Source organism: Phalaenopsis equestris, unplaced genomic scaffold (assembly GCF_001263595.1).
Source record: "Phalaenopsis equestris unplaced genomic scaffold, ASM126359v1 Scaffold000002, whole genome shotgun sequence".
NCBI lineage: Eukaryota > Viridiplantae > Streptophyta > Magnoliopsida > Asparagales > Orchidaceae > Phalaenopsis > Phalaenopsis equestris.
The window spans coordinates 62,400,533-62,419,969 of NW_018164444.1; the positions used below are offsets into that span (position 1 = coordinate 62,400,533).

General features: G+C 36.1%; 2 protein-coding genes across 6 annotated transcripts in view; one reads left to right on the forward strand and one right to left on the reverse strand.

The window, feature by feature from the left end:
* Window positions 1–4,683: 4,683 nt before the first annotated feature.
* On the forward strand, window positions 4,684–7,398 carry LOC110019475 (probable peroxidase 26). Its single transcript, XM_020717146.1, is given in 3 exon segments — window positions 4,684–4,711; window positions 6,443–6,622; window positions 6,717–7,398. Coding segments are annotated over 3 exon segments (594 nt in total). The 3' UTR covers window positions 7,103–7,398.
* Window positions 7,399–7,557: 159 nt separating this feature from the next.
* LOC110037930 (BAG-associated GRAM protein 1) overlaps window positions 7,558–19,437 on the reverse strand; it is a 65,242-nt gene continuing 53,362 nt past the window's right edge. For 2 of the 5 annotated variants that reach the window (XM_020742673.1, XM_020742698.1), the window contains exons 12-18: window positions 19,141–19,293; window positions 18,962–19,066; window positions 17,648–17,794; window positions 17,408–17,461; window positions 10,030–10,093; window positions 9,835–9,896; window positions 7,558–8,513 (exon numbers count right to left, since the gene is read on the reverse strand). In XM_020742673.1, coding sequence (XP_020598332.1) covers window positions 8,391–8,513; window positions 9,835–9,896; window positions 10,030–10,093; window positions 17,408–17,461; window positions 17,648–17,794; window positions 18,962–19,066; window positions 19,141–19,293 — 708 coding nt within the window. In that variant the 3' untranslated portion in view covers window positions 7,558–8,390. Of the gene's footprint in view, window positions 8,514–9,834; window positions 9,897–10,029; window positions 10,108–17,407; window positions 17,462–17,647; window positions 17,795–18,961; window positions 19,067–19,140; window positions 19,294–19,437 lie in introns of all 5 variants that reach the window. The other 3 variants (XM_020742689.1, XR_002295379.1, XM_020742681.1) reach the window with 3 other exon arrangements.

Below are 19,437 nucleotides of genomic sequence, written 5' to 3' on the forward strand. Positions count from 1 at the left end.
CCCGAGTTGAGACCCGTTATCCCCCAGCCTAGCCGTAAATTCAGTAACCAAGCATAGGATTAATTAATCTTCTTTAAAACTTCACATTAGCAACTTTATTAGTAGAATTAGTTAATTAAGAGTTTATTAAATTTTTATTTTTATTTCAATTGTTTATTAGTGACAAATATATAAATTGAACTATATTGTTATGATTAAGTATTGATTTCTTTAAATCTTAGTTCGTAGCCTCTAATATTTCTCCCTGTGGGATCGATATCCAGGACTCTATTAGAGCCCTGTATTACTTGAGTGATACGTATACTTACGTTGATAAGTGTGACTTTGCAATTATTGAATATTTTATACACATTTTTATCAAATCTATAACTGTTATCAAGTTTTTGGCACCGTTATCGGGGATTTAAATCTTCTAGCAGCAGTATCAAATTCTTGTACTTTTAAGCATATATGTCGCTGTCATATTTCTCCCTGCGTGTTCGATAATTGGGGCTTAATAAAAAAGTACTATATTACTTGATAGCGATATGTATACTTGCACAATATCCAGTAAAAAAAAGTACTATATTACTTGATAGCGATATGTATAAAAAAGTACTATATTACCAGTAATTAATTATAATAATTGCATTCTTATTTGCTTCAAAGTCAAGTTTTTGGTAGTCCTTGCAAAGAGAAATTTAAGTAAGGAAAAAATTAAGATTGCAACTGCATACATCGTACTGTCATATAAAATTGAGATCAACAGTCTTCTCTGGCTTCCTCTTCGTTACATTCCCTTATCGGGAACGAATCTCTAGGACAGATTTTTCCCATGGACCTCCTCTCAGGCAACTATTGTTAGTAGAAGCCCCTAATAAAGTAACTCCACATGGTCCATGTTGAGGTCGAAATGTATGATTGAGCTGTACTCTGTGCATCTCCAGTCCAAAACCACGTTGACATCATTTCGAAAACTAAAGGTTAGTCTATCTTCCAACATTTTCCTGCAAACAACATGAAGAACGTTAGTGTGCTAAGTTCATGAGTAAAATAAATATTTAATTTTTTTTATTTGTTCTTGTTTATTTTATTTTATTTTATTCATCGTTTTTAGAGAATTTTATTTTGTTTTATCGGAAAAAAGAATTTATTTCAATATAACCCAAAAGGGCGAATGGGGATTTGAAGTTAGAATCTTAAACACTAAGAGAAATCTCAGGAGAAGGATTAAAGCATGATTTTATGTTTTATTATTGTATTTGTTTTGGATTCACTCAGTTTACATATGAATATGTTCATGTTGCATAATATTTCTTCAAGTATTGCCCTTTGATTGGAGGCACAAATCTTTCTCCTTTACTGTTGACAAGTTGGCAGAATCCCCCTTAGCACGCCTTTTTAATGACGAATAGACCCTCACATGTTGGTTCAAATTTTTCTCCAGTCTTGCGATGAGCAAGAATAGGTCCTTGCAGCACTAACACTAAGTCACTGACTCTAAATGTTCTCGAGCGAACCAACTTGTCATGTGCTTGTATCATTCTAGCTTGATATAGTTCTATATTTTGTCAAGTGTTTGCCTTCCAAACTATCAAGTTCTTCATGCCAAAGCTTTGCATTCCCTTCTTCATGTCAGAGCTGCACCTCAAACAGAAGTATGGCTTCATACCCATACACTAGAGCAAACGGTGTTGATTGTGTTGGTGTTTTGTATGTTGTTCGGTAGGCCCACAAGGCTTCTAGTAGTTGTTCATGTCATTGTATTGTATTTGGTTAGCATCTTTTTCAAAATTTGTACTACAGTCTTGTTGAATGTTTAGCTATACCATTGGTTTTGGGGTAATAGATTGGCTAGTATCTCAAATCTATTAGGTATCTTTGAACAAAGTTGTCTATTTTCATGTTTTTAAACCTTGTGCCATTGTCTAAATTTATTCTTTAAAAAACTTCAAATCTATAGATGATATGATTCTTGAAGAATTGTAACACATAGTTTGCCTTGACCTTCCTGAGCGGTATAGCTACCACCCACTTGGAAAAATAATTTGTGGCAGCAAGAATAAAATAGTGACCAAGGGAGCATTGAAGGTCTATAGAGTCCACTATATATGTGCTCCACGATGCAATTGTTGATTGTAGCACATTTATAGATTGATGTAAAACCACTCCGTATACTTGACATTGGCGACACCTTTTGGTTGTCTTCAAGTTATATGTTATCATTGTTTGCTAGTAGTATCTTAGTCTCTTGATATTCACTTCATTTTAGACCCTTATTGGTGTGCACCACACAGGCTTGAGTGGACTTCTTTAACAATACCTTGAGCTTCAAATTTCCTCAGGCATCATTACCACATTTGGTCAAAGGACCTTCGGTAGAGAACATGGTCTACTAAAGTGTAGGATAATGCTTGTTTCCTAATTTGATTTATTATGGATTTGTCTTCTGGTAGTTTTCTAATTTATAAGTATTTGATGAATGATTGACATTAATCTTCATTTTCTTCTTCAGTGGCTGCTACCATTGTATGACACCAATTTTGTGAAGATTGTTCATGTCGACTTGTGACAGAACTTGTTGTTTCTACACCAAAATTGGGATATGGTCTTCCTCCGGGCATGTGAACTCCTTTGCAAGCTTTGCTAGAGTGTTTGCTAGTGAGTTTTCTCTTCTTGGAGTTCTAAATAGTGTGCAATTTGAAATTCGCTCCAGCAATTTAACTGTGTAACGAAAGTATTGCTTGAGCCTTGGCTTTAAAACCTTATACCTTCCATCAACTTGGTTAATGAATAGTTGATAGTCCCCGTAAATGTTGATGTCTTTGATCCCAACTATAATTGTAAGCTCCAACCCAGTTATGAGTGCTTCATATTCATCTTTGTTGTTTGTACATGGCTCAATCAGGTGGTAGGAAAAATGCAATATCGATCAGTCTGGAGTGATGAAAATTAGTCTGACTTCTACGTTACCAGGTATGATTACTTATGTCTCTTAGTAATTGTTGGAAGGTGAAGCTCTGTCGAAGTACAGTTCCTAACGTTAAGCATATGGATCTTTTAGCTCCAATATTTGTTCGTCTAGTAGGTCATTATTGAGAGGGGACCCTGCCTATATTAAATGTAATGCTAAGAATTCTGTCAGGATTTGTACCGTGATGGCACGTAGAGGCATGAAGGTTATGTCAAATTGGCGCAATACCATTGCCCATCTCACTAGTCATCCAAAAAATGTTGGCTGGATCATCACTATTGCAACAAATTGATTCTTGAAATGAGTCACCTTATGAGACAAAATATCATGATTGAGCATTTGGACAATAAAAATTAAAGCCAAGCAATGCTTCTCAGTCGAGGGATATCTTACGTCAGCTGGAATCAGATGATGACTTAGGTAATATAATGCATTTTCTTTACTCTCATCATTGATTTGGGTTAGCAAGACTCTTAGGGAGTCTTCTAAAGCTGTAGTATAAAAAATTAGAGGTTTTCTCAAGCTATAGGTTGTTAAAATAGGAGGTGTAATTAAGTGTTGTTTAATGCTTTCAAAAACATGTTGAAAATTGTCATCTCATATGAATTTAACATCCTTTTTAGACAACACAGTGAAAGACTTACACCTACCGGATACTACTCTTGAACTTGGGGTTCAAATTTCATGATGAGGTTTCTCCATCAAAGAATGTAATCTAATGAGAGTTTACCCTGGATTATGCTTTTCTACCACTAAGTCGCCAACGATAATGTGATGCTAGGCTCCGGTGAACTTTTGAATAAAGAGATTCTCTAGTTTGGTGAAGGTCATGACATACCCATCAGGGAGTTTGGCATACCAGTCAAAAGTGGCACCAGTCAGGAAGCTAACGAATTTGCAGAACAGTAGAGCATCACTAACCCCCACGTTGCAACGACTTGCTCGAAGGTGTGCAATATTCTGACGAGATTTGTCTCATCAAAAATCTTGAAGAGAGGTGATATAAAGACCTTAGTGTAACATTTATCAATTTTAATTATAGATGAATACAAATATCTAATATTTCTTAATGTAAATAACTTGACCGATCATAAATTGTTATTTCTATCTCTCGCGAAAGTATATTACTTTTGATGTCGTATTTGATTATTTAAATAATTAAATCTTCAAATCTATATGGTTCTATAAAGACACTTCATGTGAAGTGCTGAAAATATATAACTGACAGTTGAGAAGGAACTGCTAAAATATGTTACATCTTGCATTCACCAATCCCCCCACTCCTCTCCTCATCCTCACTTTCCTCCCCAAATTTAGTAAGCAATTTCTCAAGTTTTTCGAGTTTTTCGATACTTATTCATTCTTGGGAGACTGCGTTATTTCTTACTAGGTGATCCAAGCAATAATAAATATTTTTCTTGAACTTGTTCTCGAGGGTGGTCATTTGAGAAGCACTCTTAATAAGTTCTTCAGTGATTTCTCGAGAATCTTCATGATAGTAATCAACTCCCTCAATCACCAAATATGATCTTCAATATCACTACATCGAGTTAGCTACTTTAAAACCGTAGGAGAGGCTAGCATCAATACAACAATCTCCTTCAATGCGGATAATAGCTTCTCATAGGCCTTTTAATTCTTCTTCTTTGAAGGACCTCAAATCATTCATCTATAGGGTGTCAACAAGGTGTGGGTAGCCTGTATACTCCGGAGATAATGTTCTCATAACCATGCCACTAAAGTTTTCTGCCAAAGAAGGTGAGTAATCGACTAAACCTAAATGACAGGTTACTACCACCCCAAGGCTTGATTTAATGTTCTAGTCTATCGTCGGATTCACCAACGTCTGTTCACCATCCTCGCTTTCCTTACAAATCCATCCCCTCCTTTTGAAGCGGGGAGCCATGACTTAGTGGTGATTTTGGGAGAAGCTAGTTAACAGTAACTCCATCTGCAATAGGCTCCTCATTTTCTACCCCTAAGAATTCATCGGCCATGAGGAAGGAGTGAATGGAATGAACATCAAAAAGAGCAACTGAAGCACCCACTACTTCACCTAGTTGACCTAATTCTTCCCCAAGAAGTTCCGCTCCATGAAAATGAGATAAGGTGATATCTATAGAATACAAGGGTTAACTTGTTCCTAATTCTCTCAAAATCCTCTTCTTTCAATATTCATCAATTCATCAATTCCCTTCTTTTAGATAACCATGGTGGAAGGAGAAATATAATAAAGATACAAACTCATCCATGTAGTTGTATGGTCGAGTTCCTCCTTTCAACCTTTCTTTATGACTCGATACAAACTCATCCATGTAGTTGTATGGTCGAGTTGCTCCTTTCAACCTTTCTTTATGACTCCCTCCTCACTAAAGATACACTCAATCTCCTCATACAACAACCTCACTTTCACCTTCGTTGAAAACAAGGGAGTCGGCCTCATTTTTATCAGCCACTTTCGAGGAAGCAAAACAAATTTCTTTTTCAATATTTTACTTTCTTCTCCAAGCCTTAGCGTCCGACCTTGTTCCTGGAAAATTTGACGAGTCTCTTTTGATACTCTTATGGAGAAAAGTGACCTAAAGAGGCTAATTGACCATGGAATCTTCATACACCTCAAATTTACCATTAGTACCAGCTAAACATTTCAGCACAACCCAATGTATCGACTAGCTCTTGACAGTGGAAATCGAAGCCCGAGGCTGCACTAGTCATGATAAAACTAGAAGTTCATCATTATACAACAAATTTGCCACCTTTTTCTTCGCCATCCTTAAACGGAGGGAGCAATCAAAGACATAATCTAGTTTGAATGATTGGAATTGCTCTTAGGTCATCTTTGAAATACTCGAGCTCTCAACCGCAATAAAAGGCATATGATCAGTGCAAGAGGAAGCAATCATGGTAAAAGCTAACATAAAAACTTACAGAAAAATAACAAAAGTGGAACAACCGCTATGGAAAACCATTTTATAGGGTGGACTATAACCACCCTAAGGGTAAGAAAATAAAAAAAAAAGGAGTCATATTTGATAAAACAATCAAGTAGTTCTGAAAATCAAAGCAACAGAATAAAACCTTTATTTACTTGAGCATTAAATTTCATTATAGAGGATTTCTGTAAGAACAAGCAAAATGAATCAAAGCAACGATAATAACCCTACACAAAGATCCAAAACAATCTTGGTAGGAAGATGACTCAGCCGAATGAGCCTCTATAACATTAACTCCCCTCCAGCCTTGAACTGACTTCGATGGTTGGACTCAAACTAACTCTGGAAAAATAGGCACTTATCCTGCACAATAACTCTGGAACTTAGAAGGTTGAAGTCCTGGTTTTTCATGTCGATCTGAGTCAGATTTTTTAAGTTTGTGCCATACAATCCAAAATTCAAATTGGCCAAAAACTCTGTGAGGATCCCATCCAACTGAATATCAGACCAATCAGTCCGAATTTAAACTATTTATCATTTCTAGCAATACCATGAGATAAATCTGTCATCACACAGGCAGGTGCACCAATATACCCGGTTTATACAGGGAGACGAGATGGTTTACAGTCCACAGCACAATCAGTAGATCTACCACCGCCAGATGTGACCTGGAAACAAGCACTTGCATACTTCAACTCCCAGGACCTTGATGAGCTCGACCTTGGAACTCTTCTAGGTAATAAGCTCAGCCAATCAAGAGATACCTACAAAGCAATTGAATTTCTATAAATGGATTACCTGAACAGAAAAAAAAAAATCCTTTAATGCAGGAGCATATTCAGTGGGGATGATACAATGCAGCAACATACATGACAGGCTCTACAACTTCAATGGCACGGCTCAGCTCGATAGGTCAATCGACCCAAACTTCCTGGGCCAGCTGAAGAAGAAATGCCCACCTGAAACCAAGAAAAATAAAATGGTTTATTTGAATCCAGCTTCTGGTATAAACTATAGTTTTGGAAGCTCCTACTACAGGAGGTTTCTGAAGCACCAAGCAGTGCTTACAGTTGATCAGCAGACGATTGCAACGGATAGCATCAGGATTACATGAGAATTCGCAGCAGTGTCAGAGAATCTGTGTAAGTTCTTTGGCCTTTCAATGAGTCAAATGGGAGGGCTGGAAGTTCTTACAGGGATGCAGGGGTTCGTCTAAATTGCCGGTATACAAATGCTAACAATCCACATCTTAAGTATAGTTGGATCAGAGTTCTGAAAATTTTTTAACATTGTGGTTTGGCAATGTTTTGTGCCTTTTTTGCTGTTGTATTGCTTCTGGATTGGGAGCTTAGCTTAATTAGTTCTACAAAACTATCAATAGCAATGACTAAAGATAACTACGTTCTCACCCAATCCTAGCTTATGATATATTTACACCCACCCTCATTTTAAGACCACAACTCCGCTTTCCTCAAGGGAACAAAAAACAAATCCAACTAAAACACTCCATATAGACAGCAAATGAGAATGCTGGTTGGCAAGCTTTTGTGTCAGAGAGAGGGAGTCATAATCAGCCCAATAAATGAGAATGCTGGTTGGCAAGCTTTTGTGTCAGAGAGAGGAGTCATAATCAGCCCAATATATATATATATATATATTAAAGATGGGGTTTTGACATTAACTTAAAAAAAAAAGAGATGAGTTGGCATAACAATAAATGTTGATCACGTGTGACTCCAGTTCACTACATGTTCTGGCAGAACTTTGTAGCTCTCAATTTTCAGCTGAACTTCTCTGTGATGTACGCTGTTTTCCTAATAGTAATGCTTTCAATTCATCATATGCAGGGAACCTGGCACTACAAATGGAATATTTACTACTAGGCCTTACGAAACTTTTATGATTTTAACATTTTCTGTGTCAAAGGAACAAAAAGTCCCACCAAAACAGCCATCTACAGCAAACGAAAGAGAACAAGGAAAGAAAAAAAAATATCCACAAAATCACCAAGTAATTTTATTCAAGCTCCATGGTGCAAACTAGAAATATTCTGAAGTCAAGATACAAATATAACGAGCAAAACCATGGTACTCTCACCAAAATGTTGTCAGAGTTCTCTTAAATATGCGAACAGAAACAGAAATAATCAAGTAAATCATAGTACGAGATCAACTATGACACCGTACAACCCTCTTATAAGCAAAAGAGTAAATTTTACAGAAGAACAAAGCAATCTAACACGTGTGAGTAAAACAATTTGCTATAATGTTATCTGAGTTCTACAGGTACATGAAGGTAGAAACTGTAAGTATAGGGAAGCAAGATAATGGTATGAATGTGTATTGCAAGCCACAACTTCTTCAATGTAAAGGTCGGCTAGCAATGGAAAAATATTGCAGCACGGAGCAATAAAACAAATGCTTTGTGTCATCTAGTCATCTGTGGTGGATAATTGGTTTTGTAAAAGGAATATCGAGCAACCAACAAGCTTTTATAAATGATTGTCATTCCTGCACTTGAGACTCTGAAGGAGTAGAAGATGCTTCCACCACCACTTGGTTGGGTCCCTTGAATTTAATGAGATATGATCGTGCAACATCCAACATGAGCTCCACCTCTTTTTTGTACTGTTACCAACAAAAGTACATTAGAACAGCACGCTGAAGAAAGTTAATGAAATTAATAAAAAAAAGGAATAAAAAAGAAGAAGAAAAGCTTGTAGAACGGGACTTCATACAAAAGCTTATACGAATGTCAGACAATCAAGATGATACACGATACTACAAAAAGCACTGTGAAACAGGGACCAAGTTGGCAAGCATGCTCTTCAGAAATACACACACACACACAGATAATTTACAGGGTGGGTTGCACCCGAAGAGGCTGACACCAGTTCAGTCAAAGGAGGATAAGTATTTCTCTTATGCATTTCTCATAAAGATTCAATCACTTGAAATCAGTTATACTTGTAATAGAGCCTAATTATACGATCCTAGAACACCTTTGCATTTATAGAAAATACTGAAATGTAATTATGAAGGCAATCAGCTGAATAAAAGTAATGATGGAAAACAAACATTTTATACCTAAAAAAAGAAATATTTATTAGTAAGTCCACAAGACAAACTGGAGGAATTTTTATAGGGACTCCCAATGTAATCCATTCATTTAAATCAACTTGCTTCATTTTGCATGATCATGAATAGCCACTCTGAGTTTAGAGCATTTGTGCTGTAGTTGCATTTTTCTCATGGTTGATCAATACAGTGCACCTATTAGTTGCATAGTGTTGCCTACTTTAATTGGAACATTTAACATAAGTAAAACAACATTGTTGCTAAATCTAGCTCATGGTCTAACAAAAGACAGAGCATTGATTTGTTAGTCATTAGATAAAAAACTTAAGACCCAATTTCATTTGGTAGAAATATATGTGATAAATATCATCAGAAAGCATAGTGCCCAGAGCACTGATGGTCTGAGACGAAGGTTTGATGATTCATCTTTGCAGTGAAAGGTTGTGTGATTTAATCCCATAATCTCAAGTCAAAATAGTGCCAACCTAACCACTGCTACTGGCTCGATGGTAAATAAAAATGAGCATAATTTCTATTTCGCAAGAACTCCAATGTTTTGAGTACCAAGAATCCAAAAAGAAGTTATTTTAGTTAGAAGTGCTATACAACTAGGGAAATACTAAAATGGACAATGCGAATCAAAACCTAAAGCCAGGGAGAGTTGGACATTAAATTCCTATATCAGGACATAATAGCTGTACATAATCTCAAAACTATGGTATCTGAGAAGCACTGCCATAGATATGTTCCCAACCGAAATCATAATGGACATAACTCTCCACACAGTAACTAAGAACCAGATTAAAAATAAGACAGTTTTTAAGTAGCAAGCCATTAATCAATGCATTAAAATGAAACTAGATAGTCAGACCTCGTCAACTGCTCCTGTTTTGATCTTAGATTGCATGATACACCATTTCTTGAAATGGGCACCTGTGGATGGCAGAAATAGCATTTTCGTTCAACTATGAAGACACATAATGCGAACAAGTTTGTCGGAAAATCAAAAACTTGTCCAATAGAACATTATTTCAATCAAACAGAAATAAATCAAAAATTAACATACCGACTTTTATTTCCAATGTAGATGAAGAGTCTGAAGTTGTTTCCAACATCCACCTGCAGTGAATCTGGCATGAAACTTCTGTAAGCCAAATAATCAATTTATGAGGCCATAATGTAAAGTTTAACTTGATCTTACTAATATTTTTAATGTAGCAAATGGAATCAGAGACACGAGTTAAAAATTACAAGAAGACCACAGATCACCATCCATCCTAACAACGATACCATTATCAAGAAAACAGAATCACTAGAAGCAGTCAAAATTATACAACTGATTCTCTGACTATTCAGCATCCATCGCTATCTTTCCTACAAATGATGGAACTATAGTTATGAAATGGCGATTAAACCAAACTGTATCACGTGTCCATAATTGCTCCCTTTGGAATTTTGTGATATACTAAATGGATAAAAAGTATTTCAAGAAACTTTTATCTATTGTCAGAAGTAAAATGCACCGATTTCAATCTGCCACTCAAACATTTCCCAAGTTTGCTATAAAATCCTGGATGATGGATGCTATAAAAGATTCTTTTAGGCAAGTGCAAAAAAAATAAAATAAAATAAAAACTCCGATTGAACATGTGTAGGGGTATCTTTATAAATAGCATCTATTGATATTCTCATCTGATCTTATAATTCAAGATTCTAGACTTATTTATAATATCATCTATTGATGTTATCATCTGATCTATAATTCAAGGTTCTAGACTAATGTGTAAAGGCCTTAAGGATGGAAAAATGGTTATGATTTTTAATGTGCTGCATGGAAGAAAATTAAAATTGCCTAGGAATAAATAAAACATATAAATTAGCCGATAACTTCATGAGAATAAAAGCGTAGTGGTTCACATAAAAAGTCTCAACAGATCATCGGCACAATAATTATTAATGGAAACATAACTTTTTTATTAAAGTATCGCCCCTTAAAATGATCAAATAAAATAAATAATGCAACATGTGAATGGTAGAAGTATTTTTAAGTTAGCTATAAGTGCCATATTTCAATTTTCCAGCGCCTCCTTTTATTAGCATATATCTACTTCTGTTTATAGTTGTAAAACCAAATACCTACTAGAACCTTCCAATGAAAATTGTGAATCAAATATTTAAGGGATTGTGGAAAGCTGAGAAGTCCGGCTCCTCTTCATGGTGGGTCGGTCGACTGCTTTACAAAATCATGGAAAGATTTGATTTGGGATAACTTTGAAAACACATTTCTTAGTTTTATTCCCTTTCTATTTAATGTTTCTTTATTTCAGACTTTCCAAATTTAGACTAAATATATTTGGTAAGTTCATAAATTAGAGGCATTAGTTTGTCTATATGTATGTACCTTACATGTGAAAATTGCATGAAGTATTTTTCCTCCCCATACCTGTTTTCAACATGGCATCAAAGGCATTACTCCTTCGTCCATCACAACCACTACTCATCTTCGAAGTCGAGACATACTCAATGCTCCGATCCTCATAAGCTAAGTTGTGTCGCAGGTCTCGACCTTTGAAGTCTTCAACGACATCTCTGCCTTCTGTAGTCGAATTATCATCGGTATCTTCTCCCTTTGATATCTTTAAGCTAACCAGATGTTTATGTCTTCAGTGTTGTACGCATGTAATTCGTCTCGTGTCACCGGTCTCTACCTCACTTTTTCTCGACAATTCTGCATGCAAGTCCTACGAGTCTCGGGCACCGCTCGACGCATGCAGTTCGTCACTCGATCGAACTTTGTGTGCCCTAGCAATAATTGTTTCCTCCATTCGAATGGAGCGCACTTACTAGTTGTTCATCTCGTCCGATCACCAAAGTTGAATGAATTGTTCCTTCAGATCTTCCCCACCATCTCGCTTGACTGCATTGGTCGCGTGTCTAATTTGTTTGAAGTGTCATTCGGCTAAGTTTGAGTCTTGCAGCAGCCCTAATCTCTCGGCCCTTCTCGGCTCCTCTTTCCTGCAACCATCAGTCCCTTGCGGGCCCTTCCTGACTTGGAGCCTTCCCAACCTTTCCAGCAGTCATATCTGCTAATGCAGGCCATCATATCTGCTAATGCAGGCCATTCCATGTTTTATTTGCAGTAGAACTCTCCCTTCAGTGAAAATCTTCATACTGCAAGCCCTCGTGATACCGAAGTTAACCCAAACCACAACGCAGGACACAATTTTACTACAAACTTAAAACAAGGTTACAATGAAGACTTGAAACAACGAAAGACAACACACAAAATAAAAGCACAAAACAAATTATTACAACTAATGCCTCGATACAGATGACACAACACGCTTGATGAGGAGGGAGTCCGGCGAGGGAAGGCTGGATTGACGGTTGCGGTGAAGGCTGGAGAGGTGGGGGATGTTGTCAAAGTAGGACAACAGGTCGGAAATAATAATGACGTCGAACCGCAATTGAATAGAAACAGGACCATCTTTGGTGGCTACATTGACGGCTGCAGTGAAGGCCGGAGAAGTGGGGTGGCTGTGGAAGAAGTAGGGCAGTAGTTGGGAAGGTTTGCCAACACTTTCAAGGTGTGGACAACGAGCGCAGAAGCACCGGCTAGGATGGGAAAGGCTGGGACAACAAGTAGCTGTTGTACGAGTGTCGACGAGCTGCCGGGAAGGGCCTGAAAGGGCTGGACAACAAGTTGGAGAGAATGTGGTGGCTGGACAGGAGCAGGAAGGTGGCTAGCAGCAGTGGAAAAGGGAGTTGTGGTGGCTAGATTCTGAAATGGTTGCAAGAAAACGAAAGTATGGTAAGATAAATGTCTCGTCGAGGTCGAGCTACAGCCAAAACACCACTTAAACCCTTGAAGACCACACCACCTCGGAGGAAGGACAGCCAGAGCACTACCTCGACTTCAGATACAGCCCTCGAAGGGGAAAATACCAAGGCTAAAATCTTATTTCAGAAATAAAAGACAAGACTCCTTACTCCAAGCACATCATATCATCCCTTATTTATAAAGACGCTAAACTTATTTTAAGTAATAAAAATAAGAAAGGAGAATAAAATATAACCAGGTTTTCAAATTTTGGGAAAGTATTTAAAATAATAAAGGATTTAAAATAAGAAAGGAGAATTTAATCAGGGTTTTAGATGTCAGGAAAGAATTTAAAATAGGAAAGTGCTAGGAGAAGGAAAAAGAATAGGATTATAATAAAAATTCAGATTTAAGAAAAAGGAATAAAAATATTAATAAATTATGATTTAGAAAGACTATTATTAAAAAGGTGCCAAGAAGTAAAGAGGGGAAGAAGGGAGAAGAGAAAAAAAGGAGCGGCAACCACTCTCCCTATGAGGACTAGTCGGTCCACCACAACCCCCTCATCTGTAAAAATCCCTTCAAATGATTTTCAGACCCTCCTTCGAAGTAGGATCTCATCTGTTCAATCTCTGCTGCCAGAATCTTCCAAGCAGCAGACCCTCCACCACCAAATTATCTCCACAGGCATCTTCTTCACCGAAATTTTCTTGTCCTGCAGTAGTAGCAGCAAATTTTTCTCTTTTTTTGCAGCAGCCATTCCTATTTCTATAGAAGCAGCAGTCAACTCCATTCATGCAACTAGCAGCAAATGAAATACACATAGGGATTATGACTAAGGAATGAAGACAATAAGTTCTACTTCGAAGGTTAACTCTAAATCAAAGACCAGGAATATTGTCCAAAGGACCCTAAACTGCTAAAAAACTCCTGAAGGTAATTCATAACAAAGCAACCTCATGACACACCAAGGAAAAATATTCTTCTCATATTTTGCCAGTAAAGGGAGATTTAGCACTTGGGTCATACATTCAAAAGCCTCTGATCATTTGACTAGAGATATCGATGCTCTAGTCAACTATCAAGAGACTTCTACAACTAAATTGGTCAAACTTGAGGATGAATCACACTAAAAAATTGTTGACAAAGATATGTGGAGCTCTCTCAAGATATTACTCTTTCCTCTGTTTTATATGTCCCATAATTGGACTACAATTTGATTCAATTAGTAAGCATACCCATGCTATAAAATATATAACTAAATTTTTAACAAACTATTGTGAATTTTGGATTGAGTCCGGAAAGGAAATGGCAATAGTGAAAAGCATCAAGGCTTACATCAGATCAAAGAAGATTTCTCTAAGAACATTAACGATCCCACATCTATTTTTACCTCAAATTTTTTAGTGTCAAAATATAAAACATGTTTCGGTCAGCCTAATTTCAATTATGTTGTAAAATTATATCCTCATTTGTTAATCTATAAAAACCTTAATTCTTATCAATGTGAGATTTGTTAACTTGTCAAACATGCGAGAAATATTTATGTCATGATCCAGTACAAACCCTCACTCCCTTTTTTCATCATCCACAATGATGTTTGGGGACCTTCAAAGGTGAAAACACTAAGTTTAGATGGTTTGTCTCATTTCTTGACAATCACAATAGAACTACTTGGGCATTCCTTATGAAGGACAAATCTGAAGTGGTCCAAATCTTCCAAATCATATATAATGTGATTAAAACTCAATTCTAATGAATAAATTAGATCTCAAAATTGATAATGCAAATGAATATTTCAATTCCATCATTAGATCTTATCTTTCAAAAAATAAATTATCCACGTGACTTTATGTATTGATCTCCCACAACAAAATGAGATGACTGATAGAAAAAAAAACATCTCCTTGAGGTATATCGCTCAATTATGATTTCCCATGAAATTCTAAAATATTTTTGGAAGGAAGCAGTTCTTACTGCAACATACCTTATCAATCGAATGTCGAACCAAGAAGTTAACTTCAAAACTGCTCTTCATGTTTTGATGATTACAAATCCTCGCATAAGATCTTACTTTTCTACAACACCACTTAAAATCTTTGGGCATTTGTTCATTTGCATTCTAAAAAATACAAAAATTTGAAGGTAAATTTATAAAGTGTATGTTTCTCTATTATGCCTCCAATAAAAAAGAGTATAAGTGTTACTCTCATATTACTAAAAAACTACAATCCCGTGAACGTCATATTTTTTTAAAATCAATCCTACTACTACAAATTTGATATTCAGGATGAGAAAGCAAATGATGACAGTTACACAGCCTCACTAGCTACTCCACCTATCCCTCTTTATCCCGATAGAGGATGCCAACCAATCTAACATACCCAACCTGAAGTCCATAACAAAGAACTTTGAATCTAAACAAGAAGAAATATTTTCAGCAGGTGGAAGACAACTGCAAGGACAGAACTGCTCAAACCAAAGCCCTTGTATTAGATAACAAATTCATGAGTATGTAACTTATGAGAAGCTATCCTCATTCTACAAAGACTTTATTTCTAACATTGATATTGTGCAAATTCATAAATCCATTTATGAAGCTCTTGATAGTGTGCAAATTCATCCTATTATACTCTCTTACGATAACAAATGGGTGTTCGACATCAGATAAAAGGCTGACGAGCATATTGAAATATTCAAAACAAGACTTGTTACAAAAGATTTCAATCAATCCTATCGGAATGACTATCAAATAACCTTCATACTAGTTACGAAACTAAACACTATCATAGCTCTTCTTTTAGTAGTAGTTAACAAGGAATGGGGGCTGCATCAATTTGACATAAAAAATGTATTCTTGAATGAAAATATGAAAGAAATGTATATGGAGATACTACCATGGCTTGAGAATGATTCCAAGAATACTTAGCATGCAAACACATGAAGTCTCTCTATGGGCTTAAGGTTAAGCTGATCATGCTGTGTTCATAAAGCACACTCAGGGAGTTAAGACTGATGCACTGATAGTATATGATATGATTCTTACTGGTGATGATGAAAGGGAGATTTACAAGATCAAGGAATTGTTTGCCTCTTAGTTAGAAATTAAGGACCTAGGAACCATGAGAGATTTCTAGGTATGAAGGTAACAAGGTCCAAGAAAGACATTGTTATATCACAGAGAAAATACAACATAAATCTACTAAAAAGGACAAATGATTGGATGCAAGTCTGCGAAACTCCAATGAATCCCAAAAAGAAATCTGATAGAGAAGAAAGTGTATCTATGGACGAGGAAAGATATGAAAAGTAAGTATTGGTTGAAAAATTCATGTGTCTGTCACATACATGAACCGATATTACATATTATGTCATCATTGTGAGCCAACACATGAATAACCCAAACATAGAGAATTTGGAGATGGTGTACAAGATTCTGAGGTTCCTCAAGAATACTTTTGATTATGAATTAATTTTTTAAAAAGCCACAAATTGAAAGGTAGAAGTCCACTAATACAAATTGGACTGGGAAACTCACTGACAAAAGGTCCAACACAGGTTATTGCTCTATTTTATAGGAAAATGTGGTTACATAAAAAAGTAATAAGTAAGATATTATTTCTAGAAGCAGTGTTGAATCAAAGTACAGGTAACTCGCCTTAGGAATCTGTGAAAGGGTCTGGATTCAGAAATTATTAAAGAAATTTGGGTGCACCTCCAGTAGGATTATACAGATGTTTTGTAACATTCAAACAGCCATCAATATTACCAAAAATTAAGTGCATCGTGACAGGGCCAAATATATTGAAATTAATAGGCATTTTACCTCCGAAAAATGTTAATGGTGGACTTATATAGCTGAGCTACATCTCGACACACAAATAAGTTGTTGAAGTCTTCATCCAAAGTCTTTCTTTAAGCACCATCTCAGAGTTCAATTCCAAGCTTGGTCTCTACATGGTTTCTATAAAATTTATGACCCAGTTTGTCGGGGTGCATGGAAAGCTGAGAAGTTCGGCTTCTCTTCATGGTGGGTCGGCCAACTTTTTCACAAAATAATGGAAATATTTTATTGGGAATATCATTGAAAAAACCTTAGTTTTATTCCCTTTCTATTTTATGTTTCTTTATTTATAAATTATTTTCCTTTCCTAAATTAGACAAGATATATTTGGTAAGTTTGTAAAGAGGGATTAATTTTATACATGTACACACACACAAACACACACACACACAGATATATATATATATATATGTGTGTGTGTGTGTGTGTCACGTACTCAAATCAGTTGGTTGGGCATTTGCTTGTCAATTGTAAGTCCCCTCTGGTCTGGGGTTCGAATCCCTATGAGTATAGGGTGTGGTACTCGAATTGTTAGGCACATGAGGGATAGTCGGGGCTCGTATAATAGCCTCCGGCTATTCCTTTATGTGTGTGTGTGTGTGTGTGTGTGTGTGTGTGTGTGTGTGAGTGTACTCTTCATGTGAATAATTGAATGAAGTAATTTTTCCTTCTCATACTTTCAATAGAGATGTTAAAGTTATGAAATTAAAATCAGAAACCAAACCTATAACTTTATTTTAAATGAATATAATAGATATCAATGAAAAAACTTTTAAATACCTCAAAGTAAGACCCGAACGGAACGTCATGTGCCTGCTGCACAGTTTCAAGAACCTGAAAATTTTGAGTCAATCATTAGTTGCAGCAAAAGAAATCTTCAAAAAAATTAAACATAAATCAAATGCAATCATATTGTGGATGGTCAGAGAAAAGAATATTACTTCAATATCAAAAAGCCATAATCAATCTAACTAGAGCAATATTCCCAGTTAACATATAGGTTAAATCAATTTATCGCACCAGAGTATTTTTATCAGCAGAGAGAACAACATGTTGCCACTCCGTCATTGCGGTGTCTGGAGGACACATGGGGCTATGACAAACGGATCTAAATGTTATCTCTCGAACTTGGCCATCATACTCGTCAGCAACATGCCACTGGCCCATCTGCAAAGAAAAAGAGCATCACTATAAAAATTTAACTATCGCAACATAATTCAATAGATGTCATCAATTGAGGTGTTTTCCGTGTGGGTAGGTTGTCATGCTTGGACCCTCTCATACAATCTATCTGTATCTTTCTTTCTCTTTAATATATTAGCCCTAGGGCTTTCTCATATATATATATACATATATATATATATATATATATTCTAACATATTAGTAAGTATATTTTTTTAAAAGCTAATTCCCCACATCCCGTGACTGCTTAAGGCATAAAAATAGAAAAGCTGCTTCCGCTGCTTGGGGCTAGCAGCCAGGAAACGGAAGTGGAGCGATATAAAGTAAAGAAGAGAAGGAAGAAGAAAGAAAGAGAAGAGAAGTGAAGCCCATATCCTAAGAAGGCGTAGCAAATTCAAGCAAACCGATTCAACTCAAAAGTTGGATCCAAGGTCTTTCCTGGGAGTTGTTTGGATTGGGAGCAAGATTTCTGAGCAAGTTCTAGAAGCTCGGGGCAAACATTCAAGATATTTTAATGACTCAAATGACGACAATGATGGTATCCTTAAGGCTCTTCACAGAATCTACCAGGGAACTTCACAGGTCTGCTAAGTGAACGACCATTCACAAAGCATACCTTGTGCTCAAATAACCTAACTAAAAATGAAAGGCTTGATTTGTGCTTGAATTCTATCCTTTGAGACTTATTGTATACACTAAAAAAATTATATAGTATGAAGTACATCAGATTAAGAGCAAAATTCAGCTATATAAAAAATTAGAGCACGCAAATTGACGAGACGACATTCAAGAGCACACGGTCAATGATATGGCATGTTAGGGGCTGACCTAGCCATAATTCATGGAGATTGCTTTACAAATAAGGGCATACGTTGATAAGGACAACCTTAACTAGAAAAAAACAGTCAAAAGTAATGCAACTTGTATTAATCATGGCAACCAAAAAAATGTATTTAAGCCATTACGAAGCTCCTAGCACAGAACATAATGAATCAAGTACAAGCAAATTAAAGGCCGCTTGACTTAATAAAATGGAGATTGCAAGCTTTTAGAAAATATGGCTAAAAATCACTGCGAATTAAGATATACTTTGGATAGAAACTACCGGTTGAAATTTAATAAGAGCACAAATAAAAAGAAAAATCACATACATTAAGGTTTGTGTCCTTCCTAGCTGAACGATACTCTTCAATAAACTTTGAATCATCACTAAACAAAAAATTAAAGAACTCCTCGGCTGTGCATGGGAAAGTATCCTACAAAATGAATAAAGAAACGGTTAGTTACAATTAAAAGGAAATTATGGAAAAAATGTCAGGAAGACATATACGTTAACTATGCCAACTAGAACATCTTCTTTGATGAAATCCTGTAACTTTCCAGTCTCAGCTATGTTTGATTCTGGTATGTCTGCTATGCCCATTAGTTTTCGGCTGCTTCTAATTGAGCTACTGTGAGCGCGCAATGCTGACTGAGCATTCTCCTGCATTACAAGGGGCATTGTCAAGTTATTTTACATCTATATCATATTCAACTGACCTACATAAATAAAATATAACCAAAAAAACAAAATTTCAAGCATCCTAGTATGTAGAAAACACATTTGAGTATGTATTATACACCAGAA